Raw genomic sequence first — 25,832 nt, 5'->3', positions numbered from 1 at the left:
TTGCAAGGCAACTGTCGCAAAAATATCAAAGAAATATGTTTCAAAAGTTTTTTCAATAATGACTAACAATATTTATCATTAATGCAAACCGGAAAAAAATGCATTGCAAATAACTATTTTTGTGTATTTTATGCAAAAATATGATAAACAATATGTTATAGTTAAAACAATGAGGCAGCAGCTGTTGTTTCAAATACATCAGGGCTGATCAAGTTTTCAAAAAAAAAATATTTTATATTGTTTATTGTTTATACTAATGGCATAAATGTGATAATTAAATCCGCCTATCTATGATTTTTTTGCAGGTAAGTGAACTGATATCATTGACTGTCATTCACACAAACGTAAGTAACAACACAAAAACAAAAATAAACAAATTTGTATAAGCTACTTTCACTTTTTGTATGCACCATAACATAAAGTTAAAATCGGAGTGCAAATAAAAAAAGTAAAGCATGGAAATTAAAAAAATAAGTTGCAGAATTTTTTTAGTGCCTTGTGTGGAGGATGTTTTCCGAGATTTTTCAACAGGCAATGTCCGGATAGTGGGATACTGGGATAATGCCTTTGACAGGGGCGAACACTCAGGTTGGGGCGTCGACAACATTGTTTTATTAAATACAAAGTAATGGCCGCTGCTACCCAAAAACACACACACTCACGTGCACTCATATCCACCCATACGCCTGGCCACTCTCACACGGATTCACACATGCCGACATGGCCGCACTCTGACTCCGTAACGGCTTAAATCATTTTCCAACTTTCCACGCTTTTTTATTTTTTCATTTTTTCGTTTTTATTTTTGCTCTTTTACTTTTGTTGGGAGGCACTTAAATTATGCAACAATCGTTACACACACGTACTCATGTTCATACTTGCACACACACACACATACAACTATGAGTTATGGCGACAATTTCAAAGTCGCAATATTTAAGGCTTTAACTTTCAGTTTAGCCACTAAAATGCCTTTAATTAATGTCAACTGAAGCATTAAATGAAAATTCGTCAAAATTACTGATCAATATACTAAGTTAAGATATAAGTAGAAAATAGAAAGCTAAATCCATGAAGAATATTAGCAGTGGGTTAACAGAGAAAGAGAGACGGATTTATGTTGGCATAAAAAGAGAACATAACATTTGGTTTGCAGAGGTTGGTAAAGGAATACAGACTGTTATTATTTTATATCTTTCCCTATGAGAGAGAGTTACTGTTTAAGAGAGAGAAATTAAAATGAAGTTAAGTTGGTTTATGTTTCTCTGGTCTAAACTCTGAAAAAACTGTGGAAATATCTTAACTTATTTAGAAAACATTATTGATTTACAAAAAGGAAAATAATTACAAAATGTTGTTTATTTTTTTTACTTAAATTTGGTTATAAAATGTTTATTACATATATCAAAACAAGAGGTAATTTTTTAAATTATCTGTTCATATGCTTACAGAAATATAACAATGCGAATTTAAAAAGCTTATTAATACTTATTTAGTAATAAATCAAAAAAACGCTTCTTAAGAAAAATATTACCACTTATTGGGGCATGTTATTGGTGTCAGTCCTGACTTGTTGAGTTAACAGTGGCTATGCTTGGTCATCCCAGCTGTTAACTAGCAAAACCAACCGGTAAGAGAAAATTTCCCTTATTGCTATTTACCGGCTACTGACAACCTACTAACCTACTGAAGGCTCTCACGCAATCGCTTGTTATCACATTAGGAAATGTCCTTCGTATAGCAGTAAGTGCCACTGTAAATGCTACTGTACAGTGCAGCATCCCGACATCGATGTCGCAGGACACATTTTCAGTACATTTTGAGTTGTTGACGGCGGAGTGCGCGTTCTTCGGCATCCGAGTGCCCAAAAAAATAAGAGGATATGAGTGTGTGCGTTTTCCGAGTGGCTGAGTTGTGAGAAACATGAAAAATTACACCCAAATGTAAAGTTGCTTTTTGGTAGGCAAAAAATACGGAGGTCCTCTCCAACAAAAAATAATGAAGGAGATAAATTATTTTAATGTGATATGATAGCCGAGAATTTATTTGCGTCGCGCTGATAGCGCACAAATTTCCATGGCAATCATTTTTAGTCGAAGTAAATAATTCACGGAATTAAATTGAAATATCCGCGCGCTAGAATGTGGCATCGCTTAAATGCCAGTTTATCACAATCGATGCGTGCGTGCGGCTGCTTTAATTAATATTCATCCAAACTGCGTGCTCTCGTAATGATTAATGGAATATGGAATCAATTAACTGCAAACGGTTAAAGAATGGTGTCAAACTATCCACGGAATTCACACGCACGTGCACAACAATTAAGCAACGTTTTCGCGGCAAAATGGTGTGAAAAGTTTTGAAAAAGAATTCGCAAAACTTTCGCGGTTCGCTCATGTGGAATACAATTTTTCTGTAATCAGGAATTTAATTAAAAGTAATGAAACTAATTGCACACTTTGCACGAATGCATAAAAAAAATAGGGAGAACAACAAGGAAAATTAAAAAAAATTATGAGCGAAATACGGTTAAAATGTTTTAAATTCCTTTGTTAAAATAATCATAATTGAACGCATTTCTGTAGGGAACTTAATTAGTTCGAATTTAATTATCGTAATTAAATAAATTGCTAACAAAAATGTGAAATCGATCAATTCAGAGATTATAATATGCAAAACAATTACCATGAATTACAAATAACAAGATCATAAACAACAAAGCAAGGTTTGCCGTGAAATATTTTGACAATGGTATTCAATACAAATTCAAGGAAAAATATTTGAAAAATTTATTTATTACCATTAACAACGTTTAAAATTAAATTAAAGAACATGCGAATATGACAACAAAAATAAATAAACACAAATAACATTTTGTGATTTTACAAACGATTTTCGCTTAAATTAAAAATATAATATATTTCAATATATAATTTCCTTTGAAATGTTTTCCTAAATCTAAAACCACTATTCATTTTTGTGCGATGAGGTCGATAAATGTGCAGATAATTAAATATAAAATAAGTGTTCTTGGCAAATGTTAAATCCGCCCCCCCAAAATGGTATATAAATGCCAATAAGTTAGGCCTTGTATAATGAACTGTGAAAGACAAACAAATAAGCCTCGGGTCAAAACCATACAAATCTAAACGACTGCACACGAATATATATTGCATATATATATCAAATTGCGCGCATAGCGTAAACAATTATGAACAATACAGCAACAATGTCACAACATCACATTTGGGCCACAAATCTGAAATACTAAAGCGGCTTAAGTGTTATTCATGCTATGTACACAGTGTCAGACCCAAAAAATAGAGCCATCTAACCCATCCGAAACATGATTAATCTCAATTTATGACATCAGCAGTAGATGCGGCTGAAAATCAAAACTGCAAAAAATAAGATTCGCTCTCCTGTGAAGCGCTAACGATCAAACTACCAATCAATCAATCAATTTATCAATCAACACTTTACGCTTAAGTGGGGCAGAGCAGGGCGGAGTAGGAGCTCTGAAAACTAAGCCATAATTGACATTTATGACTGATGGCCCCAAACCTTAACTAACCCCAACCGTATGCATGCGTAAATATCAGAATGGGAATATGATTTATGCAGCAGCATAATTAGTATCCTGGATATGGGATTCGGGTTTTCATTACCCTCTGTCAACGTTGCTATTATCCTTCTGCCCTAATCACATTTCGCATAATGTGTAACTTAATAAAATAATAATAATATTCCCGAAATTATGCCTTTGCTAATTAGTTGCGTAAATCAAGGTATAAACCGGATGAACTGCCCTTCCTGACCCGGCTAATTGATTTGAGTTGTAGACACGATTTTTGCATTTATCTGCCTAATTAAATGGCACTACATAGTATATATATGAAAGTTTATTTCGCAATAAACGTTACCAATGGGAGAGTACACTGAAATCTCTTTGATTTCACACCTCCTCAGCTTTTACCTGGATTTCACTCGAACTCTCACTTCCGCTCCACTGGCAGCAAGTGAAATGTTTTCCGCTCTTAATTTATCATCTGGGGTTCATTTGGCGTAAGTGAGTCTGTGGTGTCATTATTTTTTGTGGCTTTTGGGTCCCGTGGCTGAGCTTTACATGCCATCACATAAAAAGCGATGCGTGGCATTATGATTAGGGTACGTGTGTCAGCATTGTCTGGATAATGGAATCGGGCTCAGAAAATGTTAAGCCAGGTTAAGGAAGCAATTGTGCGACCCGGATAACTTGTCCGCATCGAGACCGAATTTCATCCTCAGCGAAATCATACGGTAATCCAAAGCCAACAGCCATAAATCCCCATGATTGCCTTCAATCTTAATGGAGGTCCTTGAGTTCGTATGCTTGAATTGCTTCACTTGCTGAGCTATTCAACATTTGCAGAAAAAGATAAATAATTCGTCTAATATTGCTGATAAATTTAGGCAATCTATCAATGATAAGGAACTAAAGTAAATATAAATGAACCGTGACATTGGTAAAAGTACATTTTCATTATGTGGTACCAGGCAAATAAAGCCAAAAAATGTAATACTTCTTATTAAATAATAGCTATAACTTTATGCTGAACTAACAAGATATATTTCGATAAATGGTAATGATAATGCTCTGTTGTGGCAGCAAAATCTTAAGAAGAAATTTTGTGAATATCTATTGTCAGATGACATTGCTTTTTAAAAGTCAATAAAACCGCCCTCGCAGTTTATAACGCCACCCAAAACCCTAAGAAGGTGCAGCAATAAAATAAAATTATTATATTTGCCGGCACTGTTGTGCGACAGATAAAATAGTTGCAACTCCCACCGCTGCGCCAAAAATTGGCCATATATCCCGGGGCTGTGAAATCGCGCCATTACACAAGCCAAGAGCCGCGGGTCTGTGATTCCGCCAAATGTCTCTCGATATATGTGGGCGGGCATATGATGGGATGTGAAGAGAAGGAAGCCATGTGAGCAATTTGGTAGCTCCCTCAACTGAGGGCCTGGGCCGCCCAAAGGAGCCACATTCACAGCGGCTAGCCGGAGAAATCGAATCAGGGACCCGCAGCTCAGTGCCAGATAAGCAGCTGTGATTTATTGCATCTAATTGCTCACGAGCCGATCCGCGAACGTGCCCCAATAACATTTGGGGGATTCACACCTCAGCGGATTCATGGCGGATGCCTAAATGCCCGAATGCCCCGACATGGCAGCGGAATGTTATCCAATTCCATACATATTGTGGTCAGCGGTTCCTGCCGACCACGAATCAATTTAAACTGAAGTGGCCACGCTCCATTAAAACCAATTTCAATGGGCATTTTGGCACAAATCAAATGGCTTCCCTGTGTGTGACATTTAAATAGATCAAAATGGAAGACCATAAGAATATTTATTACATATTTATTCAAAAAATTTGAAAAATATTTCAGATTTTACTAAGTAATGCAATCAAGTTGATCGAAACAGAGAACTACTTTCAAAAAGAATAAATAAAAATTGAAGTAAAAATCATCTAACTAAGCCGATTCACGAAGTAACAAAGCAATAGCAAAATGTTCATGCAATTTTAAGCAACCTAAAAAATCTATATATAAGTAACGGACAATTTGAGCAGCATCCTCAGATGATTCTAATTTCCATATTGCAACCGTGGTGGTACTTGAAAAGTGAGAGAAGAAAGGCCACTGAAAGCCATCGATGGGGGTCAAAAGAAAAGAGGATATTGTTCCAATCATGAAATTTGCATGCACCAAGGAGAAGAGCTGCTTCATTCTGGCCAACAAAAGATTCAGAATACCAGGAATTTCTCATTAAATTTCTATTACACACACATGCTATGAAATTTTCCCACCCACTTGAAGGCAAGCTAATTTATTCTGAATTGTTTGAGCAGCGCAAATAAACGAGCGCCGACTTACATGACAACAATTTAATGAAATTCACAGTGGCAGCGGTAAGAACAGCCTAATTAAATAACCACGCCTATTTCGAGCACACTTCGAGCGTAACATTTACCCTGCCACGCCCCCTGCGGATATTTCCACCCACTGAGCTGTCAAGCAATGGATAACTTTATAACTCGAGCTAACTTATTTTTTGCTACTCGAACGCTTTGCTTTGGCTTCGAGCACCGTCCGAAAAAAGTAAAGCTCTCCTGAATTTCTAACTTTACATTCCCCATCAGTAAAAGTCCACAAGCGTTTTTTAAATCACAATATATGTTTTATTAAATCTAAAATATGTCTTTAAACTACTTTTAAGCGGTTAAGGTTAGGTGTTAGAATGAGAAATGCAAATAACAAAAGAGTCTATTTATCCTTTGGGATGTAAAAAATATTTTATTAAAAGCGATTAAAAGATACAATGTTTTCCCTTTCTTAACTTTTTATCCTGTCTGCCAATCAATTATTCCCCGTCTGTTAGAAACACATTATTTAAGCTCAATGAAGCTCCCTTTTGACTAACAAGCCACAGAGCAGAACGCAAACAAATACCTTCAATTTTCAAAGCTATTCAAATTTCAGCTTTCACATAACAAAAAAATACAAACTTAAAGATTTTGAAAGTTGGTTAACTTCGCATTGTTGTCGAAACTTTCCAACTGAACTTTGCTCAAACATCTATAACAAATATAACTAAAAAAATAAGAAGGCGAATAAAAGTTTTTCGGTGTAACGCAAAAAATTGCTTACTTTGTTTTCCGGTGAACCCAAAAATAAAGTTGCTAAAATAAAATTTAATTTCAAGCTTTTGCTCGTTGTCGTCCTGCCACAGAAAAATAAAAATGAAATGGATAGAGAGAAGTGGGTCAATAAAATGCAAGTAATGCATAAATTTGCAACAGAAACTGGGACTCGCAACTGTGGCCGGGATCTGAAAACCGGGAATGGTGCTATGCCCCCAAGGAGAAAGGGCAGCATTAAAATAAATAAAAATTAATTGGTATGTTACCAGCCGTCGGGGGCGGGAAAACACGGGATAAATGAAAGAGTTTGGAGAAAGGTGCTCGGCATTCAGGGCATTCGGAGTCTACATAGTTGGACAGCTGAGTCAACTGCCCTCAAAAATGGGATGTGCATGTGCATAAGGGGCGTGGCATATAGATACAGACAGCGAGTGAGAGAGAATCTTTTTTGCACCACTCCAGTTCAAGTGTATTAACACAGCAAATAAAGAAAATATTACAAGAAAATAAAGCGAGGCATATAAGTATTTCCCTTCAAAAGGGAAACATTTTCGCTAAAGTTTTCCCTTTTAAGAATAATCCCTGAGACCGCAGAGAAAGTCAAATAAAACGTGACGGGCTTTGTTATGTTTCATAAGAAAAACAAAACGTGACGAGATTTTCCCAAATTTCATAGGCCGAATGTTAATTGAGGGAAAGTCAGTTAAGGGTACCTTTGCTAAGGACATGAAGAGTGTATCAAATATATCAGAGATTAGGCATTTTGGACATAAGAAACCCTTCGTTGTTATCCTCTAGTTATGAATAAATTAATTTTAGGGCAATGTCTTAGGACATCTGAATTATGATTGGATAAGATTTAGTTTTTTGAATATGAGCTGATTAAAATCTTCCCCTTCTTGTATTTTATAAATAAAATACATGAATTTTAAGCACTGCAGTGATTACTCCGATTTAATATAAGAATGGAAAATCCTTTAACTTCCAACTCCAGCAGCTCTTTTGAACTTTGACTAACTTCTTACCTATAATCTGGTGTACTTATGACAGCATTCTTTGCAAGTTTTCCGTTCCACAAACTTTAAGCTACCTTTAAACCCGGTAAAAATGAAATTTTCAAACTTATGACTTGGCGAACTTTCCCACAAAACACAAAAAAAGCTTAGGGCAATTCCGAATTGTGCACAAAACTCGTTCATCAAATCATTTTATGGTAACTACGGAGCAGATTCTGTTGGTCTAGGTAGTACGAAGTGAAATGCATCCCCGGGAAATATCAAAAGTAGCTGGAATAAAATGCAAGGCAGTTGCAGCACCATTTTTCCTTAGGATTGTAATAGAAGGGAGGAAGGGTGGAAAAGCTGGGGAAATGGGTCACACGGCTGAGTGCATTTTTGGCGCGTCAAAGATGTCGATGTACAGCAAAAGCAGCTGGTAGGGAGTTTTCCACCGACTTGACAGAATGGCAAAGGAAAAAGCATTGGGGAAAATTGTGTCCTGTTTAGGCGTGCCTGCCTATGAAATATGCTAATGATCAACTTGAGACATGTTCAAATTATTGACACTCCTTCGAATCCAACTTGTTTGTCCTGCCACTTTTTCTTCCTTTAAAACTGCAAAGTTTTCCAGCATTTTTCATGCTTTATTCTTTTTTTAAGGAAAGAAAAGCTCTGGCGGGAAAACCGGAAGAGGACCCCGAACGCAGTTCTCCGCTAATTAAGTCAGTTTCTGCTTTCTTTATTACTGGCGTCATATTTTTCAGTCCACAATTTCTTCTCCAATATAATTCATTTTTCTTTCTTATTTTGTTGACTGTTGCCGCTGGCAACGTTTTGGCACTTTTGTCTGGCTGCGCAAATTGCTGGCAAAATTAATTCTTATAAATTTAATTAGCGCTGCATACTGGCCACATTACCCTCTGGCAATTTGATAAGCTCGCGGATAATTGAGCTGAGCTTTTCACTTGAATGGGATGAGTGTGTGAGGCTCAGGAAAATATGTAAAAAATTCGATAAATATTTACTAGGGTATGATGCAGGAGGGCATGACAGATTACTTAGAGCTTATTAATATTGGCTAATCTTTCAAAGCAAACTGGGAACAGACAACGGAATGAGATTCCTACCTTGCGAAAATCGCATTTTCTCGTTTTAATTGCGAGTTTTTTGCGCTGCCACTTTTGTTGTTCGGCAGCTAACTAAGGCGCAACAGCGGAAAGGACTTTTCCCACACACAGTCATGTCCTCCAGAGGAAAAGTCAGGGAAATGGGTGGAGAGAAAAAAAAGCGAAACAGGAACGCAAGGAAAGTGTACTGAGAGAAATTGTATTATAGAGTCAGAGATGCCTTTAATAAAAAAAATTGACAACAAGTTCTTAGGACAGCCAGAAATTTATACAAATTATTTAAAATTATTTTCTTTCTTTCTATCGATTTGGAAAGATTATTTTTTAAATATCTTTCAGAAAGGACAAGTTTTCCCTCACTGTACTCTTACACAAGAAGCGAGTTTTCTCCGCCCTGTGAGCGGGTTATGTGTGATTGTAGCCAATGCAAGGACGAGTGCACAGGATCCTGCATTAGTTCCCCGCACGCTTCAGTGCTTCAAACTTAATCCTTGCTCTGTTGGCGCCTCCTTTTTCCCGTGGCTCCGCTTCTCCTACTCCCAGTGCACTTTTCCACCGCCGATTTCCCAACTGTATGTGTGAATCGTTAGTGTATAATTTTAAAGTTGGATTAAGCAGACGGGACGAGGGCAAGAAGCAAGCACTAAGCAGGATCAACAAGGATGCGCACAGAAAGGAATGTGATGGCAAAATCAGGTCAACTGTATGTGTCACTTTTACAGCTTATTATGGCAAACGAAATGGCCCCGCCCCTATCCCGAGCACTATCTGTTTGTCACCCTGCAGCCTTTTATGGAGCTACATTATCGCATAATGTAATCATTGGCCCAAATGATGGCATGTCCTCAAGACAAATTCTTTGTTATATTAGCCTTGGCAAACCGCGCTGAAGGCACGTCCTTGTAGTTCGTCCATAAAACGAGCAAAACGGAAAAACGGAAGAAGTGAGAGAGAGAGAGGGTGGGCACCAATAAAATAATAAAAGTAAGTTTAGTTAAAGGCAGTGCAAATAACAACACCTCAGTGGCGACAGCTTGTATCTCTGGGCTATAAAACGTCCATTAATTGGCTTTTCACAACGAGGGCAGGGCATTAAGAGAGAGTGGAAAATGGAGTGGAAAATAAATACAGAATAAGCTGCATTTAGTCAGATATCTTTAATCAACTGCAGAGGAGCAATTTAATTAATTTCCATCGATTCGAGGGTCTCTCCGACTGAATGGAGAAGTTTCGCGCACTTAAAACGGAAACAATGGAAATCATTCGTGGCTCAGATGGTTGTGCATTTTCTAGCTGCGAAAATGCAGCAGGAAAATGGCAACTGAAACTAATGAGTTTCCGCTAAAGTTTAAGTGATTTGCGGTCAGCTCTAGCTGCTTCACTTTTCCCAGCGATTCATTTTCCGCTGCTCGACTTTGCCCTCTCAAGAGCCCAATAATGCAGTTTTATGAGTTCTCAGTTTTTTTTATTTATTCACATACTTTTGACAATTTCTTTCTGTTCTCTTTTCAAGAATTATTTGTATATCTTTCTGTTTAGGAAGCGAAATTTGCATATTTATGGGACAGTTTTGTAAAGCGAAATAAATCTGCGGGCCATAATGCAAAATAAGGTCCGGTCATAAAAACAGCCCCCTTCTTGACCAAAGTGAAAGCCAAGAATCTGGCTTATTGATCTATCCCCGAGAATATATTAACAGAAGAAAAAATTGTTTACATTGCGACGGCAATTTGATGTTCCAACCAAGATTGTGCCCCCGAAAAGTGTGTAGCCAAGATATTTATTATGTTTTTCTTGTTGAGCATGAAATCACAATCCTTTTGTGGTCCTGGCAACTTTTTAATGATCCAAATGCTCGATTGCTTGGGTAACAAACAGCAATTTGTCAGGGCAATATAATGCGAAACTTTTGTTCCACAATAATTGATTTACTTTGCCTCCCTGTCGTCAATCAATTGACGTTGCCAGCACTCATACGCCACGTGGTACCGAGTTCAAGCGCCGATATAACGAGCAAACAACAGCAAACTCTCTTTGGCATCGGCATTACATGCTCCGCCACTGATAACGGGATAGCTATAGCTCATGTGCCTGTGTGAGTGGTTGAGTGTGTTTGTGAACACATTAGGGGCGCGGTCGGGCGCCTTGATTGATGTCATTTTAGCTGCCGGTCCAACTCTCGCGTTGCCATCGATGATGGAAGTCTGGAGCGTACTCGACGAGTGCGATCTTTGAATTGAGTGATGGGCCACCGAAATAACAGGGAGTAGAGTGGGTAGAAAGGGTATGGCTCCAAATCGGGAATGTTCCGAGCTAAATTCACTCTAACATAAGTAGATTACCTCTTTCAAAAAGGCAACTAATAGGAAAACGATTAGAGAAATATTTTTTATACAGCCGTCTAATATACATTTAAAAGTATCATGATGGGCTTCAAAGTTAATAGAACCACAATCATTTTGAAAAGGAAACAAATTAGCAAACTTATTAGAAATATAAAATATATTTCCACCGTACTTTCATAGTTTAATTTGAGTGAATCACCCATTTTGATGGAAGACACGTTTCAATTATTCTTCCGCACTCTGCCATCCCTAAGTAGAGAATAATAATTCCACATGAGACCCGCACAATTGCGCCATTTAGATGAGTTCGAGTGAGAGGGTGTACAAAAGTTTCTTTTTTCGGCACGTGACAAAGGGCTGGCATATGAAGCTAAAACGAGGGCGTGGCTAATGCTTCTTTAGCTTTTCGCCCTTTTCTCCGCGATGTCGTCGGCCGCAAAATAGCAGCCAGAAATAATGAGACTTATATTTATGAAATTTATGCGTGACACCCACTTGAATGCGAAAGCGAGAATGAGTGCGTCTTTTGGCAGAACCAGAAACGAGTGTCTTTGACGGTTATCAGCGGGCCTTCAAGGAGCGTGAACTCCCCTTAATATTGCGCCTTTGTCATTTTTAATCTTAATAAACGAAAGTTTTTGGACAAAAGTGCCGGGCGAGGCGTTTTTATTGAGCCACTAACAAAAGTCGTGAGAACAAAATGTTTATGTCACATGACAAAATGCCAGGGCAGTCAGCCCAGTAAGGGGCGCGTCATTATTATCAATGCATGTTGACGAGGATGAGGGCGGATGGGCAAAACTTTGCGCAAAACTTTGGCATGAAATAAAATCAAAATATCATAAACACTTGAGCCGAGGGCGTGTGTCTGGTCTGGGCTAGCCAGATATATATTTATTTATTTTTATGTCCGTCGACAAATGCCATTAGATAAATAATACCAAATAGAATTGGCAAAAGAAAAAAAAACTTTTTCCCGGTCGTTTCGGGTTTTTCCTTTCTGGAGACCTCCGGCAAAGCAAATAAATAGAGCCAATAAAAGCCTTGAAAATTGATGAGGTTTTCTATTTTGCAGTGAAACTTTTCTGACACATCGGCCTTGAGAGTTCCTCAAACCGAAAGTTTAAAAAACATTTTATATGCTGCAAAATAAAATCAATTAAATTCTTCAACGCATTTACTTTCGATCTGCTGGAAGCAAAAATATTTTCTGGTATTTCCCAGAGTGATTTCCATGCTTTTTAATCCTGTTTCGAATTAGTCGATGTACGAAATGCATAAATTTCATTGCCTCCATCACTCTAATCCCATCGAAAAAAGCAATACTTTTTCTGCCATTCACTGAACTATAACGCTATAACACGAAATAACGCGTGTGTATGGCAAAAAAATATACACTGCAATTTTTATTGACTGTCGCACCGAAAATAAAACTGCAAAGAAGCGGGGAAAATCAAATAAACATTCCGCATAAAATACATTCTGGGGCATATCAAACAGCGCCACCCGAAAACTGACTCTGAGCAAATACAATACAATTTTCATGTGCGAAAGGGTGTGGCTGGTGGTATTTTATTTTCGGTGGAGTGGCAGCGATTGCAGTTCAGAGGAAAAAACCAAATGCTGGAAATCAAATAAATCAAATGCTCGTAAATAAATCATTTGAATTTATTTTCATTTGGCCAAAAACGAAATGTTGACAAAATAAAAGCACAATAAATACTCGACTCCCAAACACACGTCGCATTCACACAGAGCCCAACCAAGACATATGTACGAGCATATATATTCAGCTTTATATATTTATATGAGCAACAAGAATCCTGCTGACTGACATCGGACAGCCAGATGAAAGTGGCGAAAATAAGGACCCTGAGATCTCGTGAGCCTGTCACGAGCCAACGAAAGCTAAAATGTTATTTTCTCACTTCCAGCTTTTCAGTCTTGCAGCTGGGATCCTGAGATGGTGGGCTGTTGGGCTCCAGGACTTCTCTAGTGTCCTGTTTTCGTTTGTGTGCCTTCCTTTTGCGGTTAGTTATTTCGTCCTCAAGTGCTCCGCCAGCCCAACAATTGTCCTTTCGCCCAACTGAAATACATATAAATGCCGGCTATATTGCTGCTTTTATGGTATTACATTTTATTAGTCACCGACTGTCGATTGTTGTGTATCCATGACAACATGACACGTCTGCCGCAATAGAGTATCTTTATAATAAGACGATTACGGCTCACTAAACCATCCAACAGTTGTACATCTGTTTTGCCACTTCAAAGGAACGTTTTTGTGTTAAAGTTAAATTCCATTTCTTGTTTAGTTAAAAGGATTTTAAATTGAAGACATATGCTGGCTAAAAAGATCAAAACATGATACCGACATAATAAGCTTGAATGATAAAAGCCCTAGAAATAAATATATTTTCTTTTAGTCATTTTTTTAAATATTTAAAAATGTATAGAATTATTTATATACTGACTGATAAAATTGGATATTTTTGTCAATATAACATTCAGAAAATAATTATATTACTTTAAAACATAAAGTGGGGATATCTTCAGCCCCAAAGAGACTTAATACCGACTTTGTGTAAAACTTTTAGACAAATTAACCAAGCAAGCAATTGCAATTTGCAGCTTTCAACAGGATGTTCAGACGAAGGTAGTGCTGTAAAATCCTTTAAGCCAGAGAATTGCTTATGCCAAATGCCAGTCGGAGAACAATTTGAACAAGAGTTTCTGCTTCCTGTTCCCTGCGGTCGGATGTCTTCGGATGCAGCTCTACATCTTAAATGAATGCTGAGGGAGTTGGTCTAACTGCAAACTTCACAAGTTTTCCACCAAAAAACAAAGAAAACAAGCTGTAATTAATTACATTTTATTTAAGTTCTCCTTGGCCGTGGGACGATTGATTATTTCGTGTGCGCATATTTGGTGCTTCATTTGTTTGCCAGCCAGCCAAAAGGAAAACTTGAGCTAAAGTTCTACTTTTCCATGGTATTCCAGAGTTTTACTGGCCCAATCCCGCCATCACATCGAATCCATCTTACAATGTCTCGCTAATTGAATTGTTAAGCACATTTGATGCGTTTGCTAAGTTGCTGTTAGGATGCAATTTTGCTGTGGATTTCTCGGCAACAGCACACAAACACTTGAGTGGAGGGCTGCTCGTCTGCAACAGGCAACAATCTGCTGGGTTTTCCGGGAAATGCTGGTTATAATTGTTTCCCCGCAGCCCGGGCACTTTTCCATCTCCGAAGCGCCTTTATTCACTTTGTTGTTCTGCAACTGTGAACAGCGTCAACAACAATAAGGACATACATATGTTGCCTGCTTGTTCTGGCTTCTCTGTTTTTACAACTTCAAGTTTTCATGTTTTTTTTTTCATATACATATATATATATATATATATATATGTTTTTTTTCCTCCAGTTTTATAGCTTTTTATTTTTTATTATTCCGCTCTTTTTTTTAGTTTGGTTCGCCAGATGTTGGCTTTGGCGTTGGCTATGTGGGTCACTCACTTTTTGCGTTGTTAACTCATTTGAATTGCACGTCAACAATTGTGAAAACAAAGCGAAAACTTTTGCCATTTGTTCGGGCAACAACAAACAGCATTCGACAGCAGCACCACCACCACCACCACCAACAACAACAACAACAACAACAATAAGAACAACAGTTACAACCAAAGTAATAAAGACAAATACAAAAAGAAGCGGGTGATCCCAGAATGCAAAGGCGCTTAGGGACCTTAGTTTCATCTACTAATTCCTTAGATCATCCCCTAGAGCTGCGTAGATAGATTTAATTGTATGGGAAAGTTGGCAACTGCAACAAGCAAATGCACTTCGGCGTTGCTTTAAACCATTTCTAATTCCTTGGATTAGGACTCCTCATGGGAGATTTCCTGGCTTTTTGTGAAACAAATATTTTAGTTTTGTTGAATTTGTTAAAATTATATTTTCTTTTGAAAATATTTTTGAGTTGACTTAAAAGGTTTTAAACGTTAGAATAGGAAATAAAAAGTTTTAAAATGTATATAAAAGTTTACTTTTAAATATATTCTACTTTGCTCAACTTTATTAAATTTTAAAGTTCAGCATTTTATCCTTTAAGAAATCGCTTTACTAAAACTTTGCTGACAGCCGTTTTGCCCATCTCAGCAGGTGGCCAACCAGATGTGGCTGAATTTTTTCCATAAATAAAAGAGTTGATTTCCTGTGGTCCTCATAAACTTGTCATTCCAGTTCCATTTGGTAGGTATCACATTTCTTTCATTCTTTCTGCCATTTTCTTGCAAGTGAACTTGGCTAATTTACTTGGCTTGTTTCCTCTTCGTCCTGCCCGCCATATCCACCGACTTGTGGGATCAGGCAAGTTTATATTCATTAAACTTCCGCCACATTTTGCGCTTTATATTTTGGCGCTTTCAAATGTCGGCCCGGGACACTCAACTGTAGAATCCCACTCTCCTTCCTCATTTTTCCCAGCCGCCCAGAAGAGTCTGCGGTTAGTTTTGGCCGGAAAGTTTATGCTTTTGTATTTCCGCCGGGCCTGGGCAACAGTTTTACCCACTTCCTCTTCGCCTTTCTGTTTTTTTCTGGTCTTGGTCGACTTCATCTTGGGCCGGAAAAGTGCAATTTCAAAATTTGTGCTGCATTGAGGCTTTCTTTTCCTTGGTCCGTTTGAAAGTAAAGTTAAGAAATGAGCATGTTTAACTTTTTGGCAGGCAAAGAAGCATAAGACAGCCGACCGAAAACAAGAAAAAATTCTTGTTTGCCGACTTAAATTTTCCATCTCCCGTCCCGATGCAAGGCAGCAGCTGCCGTTTGAGCTGGCTCTTGCATAAATTTGCATAAATTGCGTGAAAGGCGGATTATAGAGCTGGCAAAATGACTTAAAGCCGGCAAGCCTGACGCTAATTTCCCTGACCTCAATTCTCGTTTTTTCCCCCCTGGAGCACTGCTCAACAAATCGTTTTGAAATCAGGAAAATACTGGGTATTCCATATGGAAACAAACTGAAACTACAGAAGCGATTAATTTATATTCCATTCTAAATAAAGTAAATGTTATGTATTTTTAAAAATTGGTTAAAAAGTAAAATTTCAATACTTTTGCAAATTTTTTTTTGGAAAAAAAATTTTTATTATTGTATACTGTGAAATATATTCCCCAATTTTCTTTCAGTGATCTCACTCCATTTTTATTCATATTTGAGTACGTCAGTTGGCTGGCAATTGATTTGGACAGCTTGTGCCGGCTTACGGGTTCATGACAAAACCACCAATAACCCATCAAAGTCCAAACAGGCTATTTGTATGCGGTACTCAGCGCCAGAGCGAAGCAATTGAGTCACTAATTACTTTGCCTTGGCTTTAATCGTTTCGGCAACGCAAAAGCGGATGCTTCTCCATCGTCCAACTGTCCATTAAAAGTCTCTTCCCAAGTGGGCCAAATTGTTAAAGAACATTTGGCGAATGGCACAACGGCGAAAGGAGGCAACGGGGTTTCGCCATTACCCCTTATAGCATAAACAATTAAATATTTAGGAGCCTGTCCACGCCTCCGGATAAAGGTCAAGGCTGTGGCCAGGACCAAAAAGCTCCTTGGGCGGATTTCGGCCAGCTTTAGCTGCGTTAATTGGCCCGCCTTGGACGGCCTTTTGTTTGGTCTGGGTCCAAGTTAGCTAATGGCCAACTGTTTGAGCAGCGTTTGAGAATTTCCAAGGCAAGTTTGGCAATTCTAATTGCTAAGATTTAGGCGCTACCTTGCCTGAAGCTCATCCAAAACTGGAACACAGCCTTGGCAACAGCTCTGTATAACAAATCTGCGCCTCTACAGAAGTAATTAAAGTAATGAACAAATTTTTAAGGGGTGTGTGAATGTACATAGATTAGATAAACTTAAAAACAAAGTAAGGGTTGAAATATAGTTTATAAGTCTTGCCCTTCTCATGAAAGCTATATAAAATTTATTCAAACTGGTAAGCATTGTAATAACTGAATACATCATCTTTTACCGCAGCCTAAACTTAACCCTGTCAATCAATCATAACCTAATCTTACAAGCCATCAAATGCCAGTAAAATCCTATCAAGCGCATAAATATAATTGAGATAACTCTATTAATATTATACCACACAAAACCTTGTCTATTATTAAAAGTTACTAGCATATTTTCGGGAAACAAAACTTTATGTTAACCAAACCTAATTAAGTGGCCACAAAAACGACCGAAATTGCTCGAAAAGCTTGCTTAGAGTTTTTGACAATGTCACAAGCTTTTAATAGCTAGGGATTATGTTGGCAATGGGGATGATGGTGAAATTGTGTGTGTGTTAGAGACATTGTTGCTAACATAAATAAACGAACAATTTTAATTACCCTGCCAAGGACAAAATTCAAACAATTTTAATAACCGCCAAAAAAGCTTCAAAAACTCCGCTAAAAAAAACTATGAGAAACTCAAATATTTTCGTTGAAGGCCGCGAAGTGAATGTTTAATTTGTGTAAAATATTTTGTATGGCATCATTTTTTTTCATCTAGCTCCAGCGCAGAGTGAAAAATGATAGCTTGAGTTGTACACGAGATATTAATGCCAACTACTATGAAAAACGCGCAGCGTTTTGATTTATGTGAACGCCATAAAAGTGCACAGCGCAAATTGCAGAAATACCTCAAAGGCAACAGCCACCACAGCAACTCATTAAAACTAGTGCAAATCAACAAAGGCAAAGGCAAAGCCTGGAAGCTCGAGAATAGTGGGCTGGAGCTGCTTAACTTATCATTTTAATCACAGGAAATTGCGGAAAGGTGTCGCGGCAAAAAAAGGAGGAAAAACAAAACCACCTGGCAACGAAAATCGACGTAAATTAATTGCTCAACGCTTTGCGACTTTCAGCAGTTTGTTCACTTACAGCCGCTGAAATAGCTTCCGCTGTCATTAAAACTGCGTAGTTATGGTCGATCCATTAAAAATCTTTTGGGTTTTGACAAATAGCACCTATTTGGGTAAGTGTGTACCGCCATTTGTATACCCTGTAAATGTAAGTGTAACCGTAATGTGTGTAGCTACTTAGAAGTGCATATGATTATTTGCTCATATGTACGTCCCAGCGTCGTTATGTTTATGTAAATGGTCTTGTGAAAATTTCATGAAGTGTAATTTGTTGGCGAGCCGAGAGTGAAAGGCTCCGAGAATCTGAGTCTACACGTGTGTACGTGAGGGATCCTGGCTAACGACACCTCAGAGGATGTGGCTGCTCCTCACTTTAAATATGCATTCAAGTTTCCTGGCTCTTCCTAGCGTAATTTTCTTAGTTGATTTCCTTTTGGCGTAATGAAGAATGTAGCCGACATTTTTGTAGATAAATGGGCAGAAATAAAAAAATTTTATATTTTTACACGTAAATGGGCTTAGTTTTATGTATGATATCCTTGGGACTTGAGATAATAGCTCAGGGAGAACTATTTTAACCTAACAGAAATTATATCTTTGTCTTCATTTATCCTTGAAATGATTTGTAAATTGTTTCCTATTTTTTGGGTCTTCTTCTTTCTTTGTTTCTTATTAATAATTAAGTCAAAAATAAAAGGAAAGTTATTTAAATTTGTTTCTTTATATGTTTTAATTTTTGTTGATTTCTTTTCACCAACTAAAACCTTTGCACTGCCTGAAAACTTAAATTTCAGCTAAACAAGATTCTTTTAATAGAAACTTTCCAGACTAGATCAAAACTTTAAATTAATTTCTGATTAGGATGACTTTCCATTTTAACCTAAAACCCATGACAGCGCCCACATGGCGTATACGCAACATGGCTGAATTGATAAAACTGCAATTTCTACGCGAACCCAGCTTTTTAATTGCGGCTTTTGGTCTTGTGCCACTCTTAACCCTGTCATCAGAGCCCAGTGCGAAAACCACCCCCCGTGGCGGATGTGGGTCGTAATTAACACGCCAGTGGACCATCCTGCTGGTTAATGAACAGCGGCAATGGAAGCGATGAGAACGAGGCCCATAAACAAGGTCTCCACCTCACCTTGTCTTCTTGCCCGAGAACTCATTATGACTGACAAAATATTTGTCAACTCATCAACGCTGTGGTAGGGTCCTGAGAATAGCGCCATATTTTTTTATATCGGTACAGCATACTGTCTGCCTTGTTTTTCCCAGCAAATTTTTTTACAGATTATTTTGTTTTGCTGTTTGACGCTTTGTTTGTCACTGTCCGCCGCGCACACTTTTTAATTAGTCCGGCCTGAAAGGAAACTCACAGGAATTTTAATGCGCTTCGGAATGTACGGAGCAAAAAACAAAATATAATATGAACCTCTTCTAAACATTTCATAAGTTTAATTAACAATTTTTTGTGTTGGTTAACTCGGGAAAAAGCCAAGGGGATAAAGCTGAAGTGCAGGTCACTTCCGGCATCGGATGCGGGTAACGATGATAATCATCATCATCGAGCCGGCTAATGAATACAAATATTCCGCACTCTCTCGGACCCGGTTTTAATTGAAATTTCAGCCCAACAAAGAGACTCAAGCCAAAGGCCCCGAAAAAATTCGAGCTGGCCATCATCAAAGTTAATGAGCTGCACGTTACTGGATACAAAAAAATGGGAATTGAATACATGGCCGACTGGGCCCAAAGGGTATTATTTGAATTTCGTGGGGTTCAACGAGTTCATTAAACGGATTTAATTGTACTTTTTCCCGGGAAGATCAGCCTCTACAAAAGGTCTTCTTTCCCTGTGAGATTTGTTGTTTTTCCGCTTAATCAGCAGATGTGTAAAATAAATGGCTTATTTTAAAAGCTTGATAAAAAAAAGTAAATAATATATTGGCGTTGGAATCCAACGAAATAATAAATTAGTAGTTATTAAAATGAAAAGTTCTAACTTATTAATATTAAATATTGTATATACTAATTACTTAATGGACATTATTATTTATGAACGTATTTTTTTGAGAATGTCAAGTGTCAACAGCAGTTGTTTGCAAGATCAGAGTGTGCACACCGCAGCAATAAATTAATGGTGAAACTAATTATAAAACTCCCACGTCCCCAATCAGTTATGTCAGAAGTCAAATGAGTTGCCATTATGCGGATGCTTCAACTGACAAATCCAGTGAAACAAAAAGCAGAACCCTTGGCTTTTTGCATACATCAACACCAGCATAATGGGCGTGTAAAAACTGTCAGGCAGTTTTAACTTTTGCCACATATTAAGCATACGCGCCATTAACATCCTTCCTCTTCCGCTCGCTAACACGTGGCGCACTAAACTAATAATAACTTTTACACGCACAATTTGGTGGTGTTTCCACCACCACCCATCGCTCACACCATCGATTTCCGTCAATATTTGTTTTACTTAGGATAACCGAAAACTTTTTTGCATATTACACAGAAAACTTAACGCGAAAACTTAATCCAAAATACATAAGTAAACATAACATGAGATTATCATAAACTTACAGACAATTTATTAGGCATTGTTTTAGGCGATAGTGTGCGGGTTTTTTGAGTAAACTAAGCCCTGTTAAACGCCTTGAGGATTAAAACATGACCACAAAAACATTATGGTTATTTATTCGCACTCCACTCCTGTACGCTTTCGGATTTGTTTATTTATCTGTTTGTTTGCTTTGTTGTCAAGCGTTTCGGTCGAAAACTAATTAGCAAATTAAAACTTGTAATTTATTTATTTGCGGCACAACTTTGAAGGCATTTGTTTAACTAGATTTTCCAGCAAACTAAATCAGGCCAAAGGGCATAAAATACCGCCCGAGGTGACTAATAAGACAATTTCGGTTTGCTTTGTATATGAACATTCTTTGAAGTTTGTGGCTAAAACTTAATGAGTTAAGTCAACAGAATTTTCGATGAGTTGAGAAATTTGTATCTCCATAAATTTAAACGATTTCTATTCTAGGAATTATTTTACAAACTTATTAAAGCAATTATTAGGAGCCAAATTAAATTTGATTGGCCTTGCAGTTCTGAAGGTCAGTATTAGCTTGTTGGTTTGCATATAATTAAAAATTACACATTATAATCAAAATTTTTCCAAATGAAAATAAAATTAAGTAGTGTAAAAATATTGTTATATAAATAAATTATGGGAATTCATGTAATGCAGCAATTAGTAATTTGAGTGCCTTTTTAAACGCTTGAATATTTTCCTCTTCACCCAGCTAATCCGATTAAAATAAAATACAACACAATTTTTGATTTCATATACTTAACATGAAAACTGATCCCACCATAAACCAAATATTAAATATTATGGCGAAGGGAAGGCGTCCGAAAATGCCACCCAAATGTGGGATAATGTAGACCCAGGGAAACCCTGCAGCTTTCAGTTGTCAAAGGGACAGGCTCCGCACTTTTTTCCCCACCATCCTGTCAGTTTTAATGTGATGCGCTTTGTTGCCTTTTGGAAAATGTAACTTCCTTTTTTTTATATTTTTTTTTTTTGTTGCCTCACAAAAACTACTTTGACTATCTCTGCCTTTTGCGACCCAGTCTGCGTTTGTGTATCTGTGTGTTTGCTATGGCTGATTTGAACAGCTCTGACATTTGACGCCACTTTGCACACATTTTCCTTTTTTCCCCCCTTTATTTATTTTGCTTTGCTGAACAAAAAAGCAAAAAAATAGGAACAACAAAAACGAATTCTAAAGCAGCATATAAAATAGAAAAATGTTTACGGCGTGCAGCAAAAAAAAAAAGAAAAGAAAAAGAAATAAAAGTAGTGCCAGCTGCCAGTCATTCATGGACTGACATATGGCTCACCAGCAGGTGGGCTGCGGTGGTGGGCAGGGGGCATGGCTGGGCTTGTTAGTGTGCCAGTTATGCGGCCATAAATAGCTGACGGCAGCTCACCTGCCACTGCCCTCGAGTCACGCCCCCCGCCCGCACCGCCTCTGACTGCACGTTAATAGTTTAAAGTGAGCCCTTTTGACTGCCCCTCTTACGAGTGGGGGAAAAACCTGGTGGGGAAAATGGAAGGAAAAGCGGAAAGGCAAGAGCATGCTGCCTGGCTGATGACTCGGGCGCAGTTCACTTTGCTGCTCAATTTAACACCAACAAAAAAGAAGGCAGCCACTTTAGCCAAACAGCAAGCACCGCTTTTCTACAGGGTACATCAGGGTGTTAAGGTAAATTTGGAATATTGAAAGAAGAGATGGTAATAGGTAAGATTATTAAACCTGTGAGTATATGTTAGAAATTTCTTTCTTAATATGTAAAAAAAAACATAATAAGCTCACATATAACTATGATTTAGTTAAATAGAATCCACTAGAACTGCCCAAATGAACATGTTTCCTTTAAGAACTTGATTATCCACACTCTCTGGGTCGTATGTTGTTTACCTTTGATTTCATTCAGTATGACTTAGTCCATTCACTAGCAAGGATTTCCGCTTACCCTGCCATAATGCCAGAGTGCCAAAAAATTAAGTCAAGATAGCTGAGAGCGAAAGGGAAAAACAGAACAAAAATGCAATTTCAACTGCCAGCTATGTTTGCTCATCGTGTTTGCGTGTGTATTTGTATTTATTCAGTATATTGTAGCTACACACATTCGTTGAGGTCCTTGGAGTTTTCTTCCTAAACGCTTTCCACTCGACTCGCCTTCCCTTCCATTTGGGGTCTTATTTATACGAGTTTGGCTCCAGAAAATAAAGAGTGTGTGTGGATGTGTATTTATTTTGCTCATTTCTCATTTTCTTTCCTTTTCTGGGCCAAAAGAAGGAACATATTACGTGCTAGACTTACCTGCAAACTAAATAAAGCAAAGAGCTAAATTCTAAATTAGATTCTATTTGTCTTAACCCATACTTGAGTATGAAAGACCTGAAAGGCGAGGAGTTCATTCCGTTTTTTCATTTCATTTTTCAATGAAAAGAATTTTCAAGTTTGACTTGAGCATTCAAACGACTGAATGATGTGTGCGAGTGGAGAACTTCAAGCAGCCTTGCCATTAACACACATCAGCGAAAAAAAGGGGTGAAAGCACATTGCATTTCGTATTCCTGTCCAATATTTAATTAGTTTCTAAAACTTCTTCTTTGCACGCAACTTTTGGCAAAATTCAATTAAGTTACAAACAAAGAAAAAACTGATTAAACAGTTTAACAGATTCTGCCATGTATTGGCAGTGTTTAGCCAAGTCAAATATTGAAAGTTTGTTCAACACTTTCGCTTGGCTACCAAAAATTGTATTTTCAATTTATGTCATCTGCCAAACAATCCGAAATAAAAAAAATACTGAGAAACATAAGCCAAACATATCAAGGACTCGGGCAACATATGCACTTTGTTTACATGCAAGATAAATAAATTTCACTATACTCTTTGCTTGGTCAAATTGAGATATTATTCAAGCAGCTTTAAAACGATTGGAGACTGCATTTAATAAAATGCTTTTGCAGCCGAAAGGATTGCCCCAGCAACTGTCGTCTTTTCAATATTACGTATACGCAACGAGCGCCCGCTGGCCATATTAATGCTTCCTCTTTTACCCGGCAGCTCTGCTCTTTTATGATGTGTGACTGCCAACCTCGGTAACGTTGCTCTAGCGTTAAAGAACATTTATTTTTGTTGAAAATATACATTTTATCGTACTTATATTTATGCCCAAGTTGTGGAAGCTTTTTGTGTTTCGTGTAAAAGCAGATTATTGCTTCCGTCATGTGGGAACCGATACAAAAACAAGGCAAAGGACCTTTCAAGTCTGTTTTTGTCTCTGGGAAAAATTAAACCTTTAAAATGCTTTTTTAGTTACGTTGACAAAAGAAGTTTCTGAGAATATTTCGGCAGTCGAATGAAATGGAACTTAATTATTTAGGGAAAATTTAAAAGTTGAAAAGAGTCCTATGCTAATGGGACAACTTTTCGTGGGATTTCATATTTTTCGGAAAACAATTGTCAAGCTCAACAGAAGTTTATAAACTTTCGCTAAGGGGATTGCAAAAATCCACGCTTATTTGTGAAGTGCAATTCGCATCCGTATTTGCCTTGAGCTCCCCTGCTCGAATAAAACTCATTAACGCACGTTCCCGTTCCGAAAACTAAACTACACAACTATCCAGAAAGTTTTGTTTGGTAAGACATTAGCAGGGAATAAGCAAATAAAACGAGGCAAACAAACGTCGCTGCATTTTGCTAAGGGAGAGCCGGAAAAACCTCCAATACGCTGTGCACTTTGTGAAAACTTATTTTGCTTTCGACTGAAAAAGGGGGACACAAACTTTTCACTTTGAGTAGATTGTAGTCTGATTTTCGTTGGCTTTCGGTTGTGCAGTTGCATATTCTTATAGTTCAGTCTATTTGGGTGAAGGCTTTGTCTGGTTCAGTAAAGGGCTAACATGTTAGTAACAGGCTAAGCTGAATTTTGGAAATGTAAAGCTGTATGTATCCAAAAATATATTTAAAATCAAAAACTACAAGCTGTACTTTAAATATAAGAAATTTAAATTATTTTTTTGTGATTGCTTATAATTTTAAGTTAATAATTTTTAATATTAACTTTTAATTTTATCTGTATTTATGGCTTAAGTTTGATTCTCTCTGTGTATAGTTAAGTCTGGGATATATGTGGTAAATTCGCCTCTTTTATGCCTGCCACGTTTTGAACATAAACGAATAAGTTTACGACTTCCTCGACCGCAAAGGAGGCACGCGCACAATTTGTCAATCAATAAATTTGCCATAATTAATGCTGCTTATTGGCATTTCATACACTAAGAGCATGCAACCAACGAATCTATTTTTATAGTACGAGTATCTATATCATGGCTTGCCTTCTTTTTTCTCATTTGCAGTTACAAAATTTGTACGCATTGGTATTGCCGACAAAAACGATTCACCACCATATTTCGATAGATTTCTGTACGAGACTGAAATCGATGAAAGTGCCGACTTGCAGAGCACTGTCCTCACTGTCAACGCCAAGGATCACAATGAGTGTGAGTAACAAGCCCAGCAACAGCACACATAAACAATAAACCATCCCTTCATCTAGTTTAATGTGATTTTGTCCTTCTATTAAATTGGATTTCAGCTTGAGCAAAGGATGTTCGTACTTAATCGCTCGAGCAAAAGAATATATATTGCATAAATTAACAATTGATTTAATTAAGTGTGTCTTTAATTGTAATTGTCCAACGAGTATGTGTTCAAGTCATGGGCAATGATTTGCATTTGAAAGATATTAAGATGTAGACAGCTGCTCCAGGGACTGAATCCATCAAGGATGTCAGTGAACTCTGGCGTTAAATATGCAAGAATTGTTTGAGCAATTAACTGCAAAACATTTACTAATTTATTTAAAGCTTAGTTATTTTGAATAGTAACAGACTTTTTATATTTGCATTACATTTTGAACTTAACAAAATATATAAGATACTTGCCTATTCATAAGCATATTAAAAACATTAAATAAATAATAAACAGCATCTTTTCTTAGCAACCATTTCTTTGTGAATTTTAAATTGATTTGTTCTGCTCAGATTACATCACATAAATTGCTACAATTAAGTTGCTTTGTGAACTGTGAAATCTTTCTGTTGACATCCCAGAAGAAATGAGTCAATGAGTCATAAAAGAAACTAAAATAAAATAGACCAGAAATTCGTAGTAAACAATACGGACTT

At 37.4% G+C, this 25,832-nt stretch overlaps 1 protein-coding gene across 3 annotated transcripts in view; it reads left to right on the top strand.

Annotated features, from left to right (window-relative positions):
- The window catches only part of LOC108103060 (putative neural-cadherin 2), a 72,763-nt gene that overhangs the window by 20,187 nt on the left and 26,744 nt on the right, over positions 1 to 25,832 (top strand). For 2 of the 3 annotated variants that reach the window (XM_017208388.2, XM_017208390.2), the window contains exon 2: positions 25,002 to 25,145. In XM_017208388.2, coding sequence (XP_017063877.2) covers positions 25,002 to 25,145 — 144 coding nt within the window. Of the gene's footprint in view, positions 1 to 1,832; positions 1,891 to 17,709; positions 18,175 to 25,001; positions 25,146 to 25,832 lie in introns of those variants that run through there. The other variant, XM_017208389.2, reaches the window with a different exon arrangement.

This window comes from Drosophila eugracilis, unplaced genomic scaffold, assembly GCF_018153835.1.
Source record: "Drosophila eugracilis isolate 14026-0451.02 unplaced genomic scaffold, ASM1815383v1 contig_1197, whole genome shotgun sequence".
NCBI lineage: Eukaryota > Metazoa > Arthropoda > Insecta > Diptera > Drosophilidae > Drosophila > Drosophila eugracilis.
This window is presented reverse-complemented; position numbering and strand designations above follow the sequence as displayed.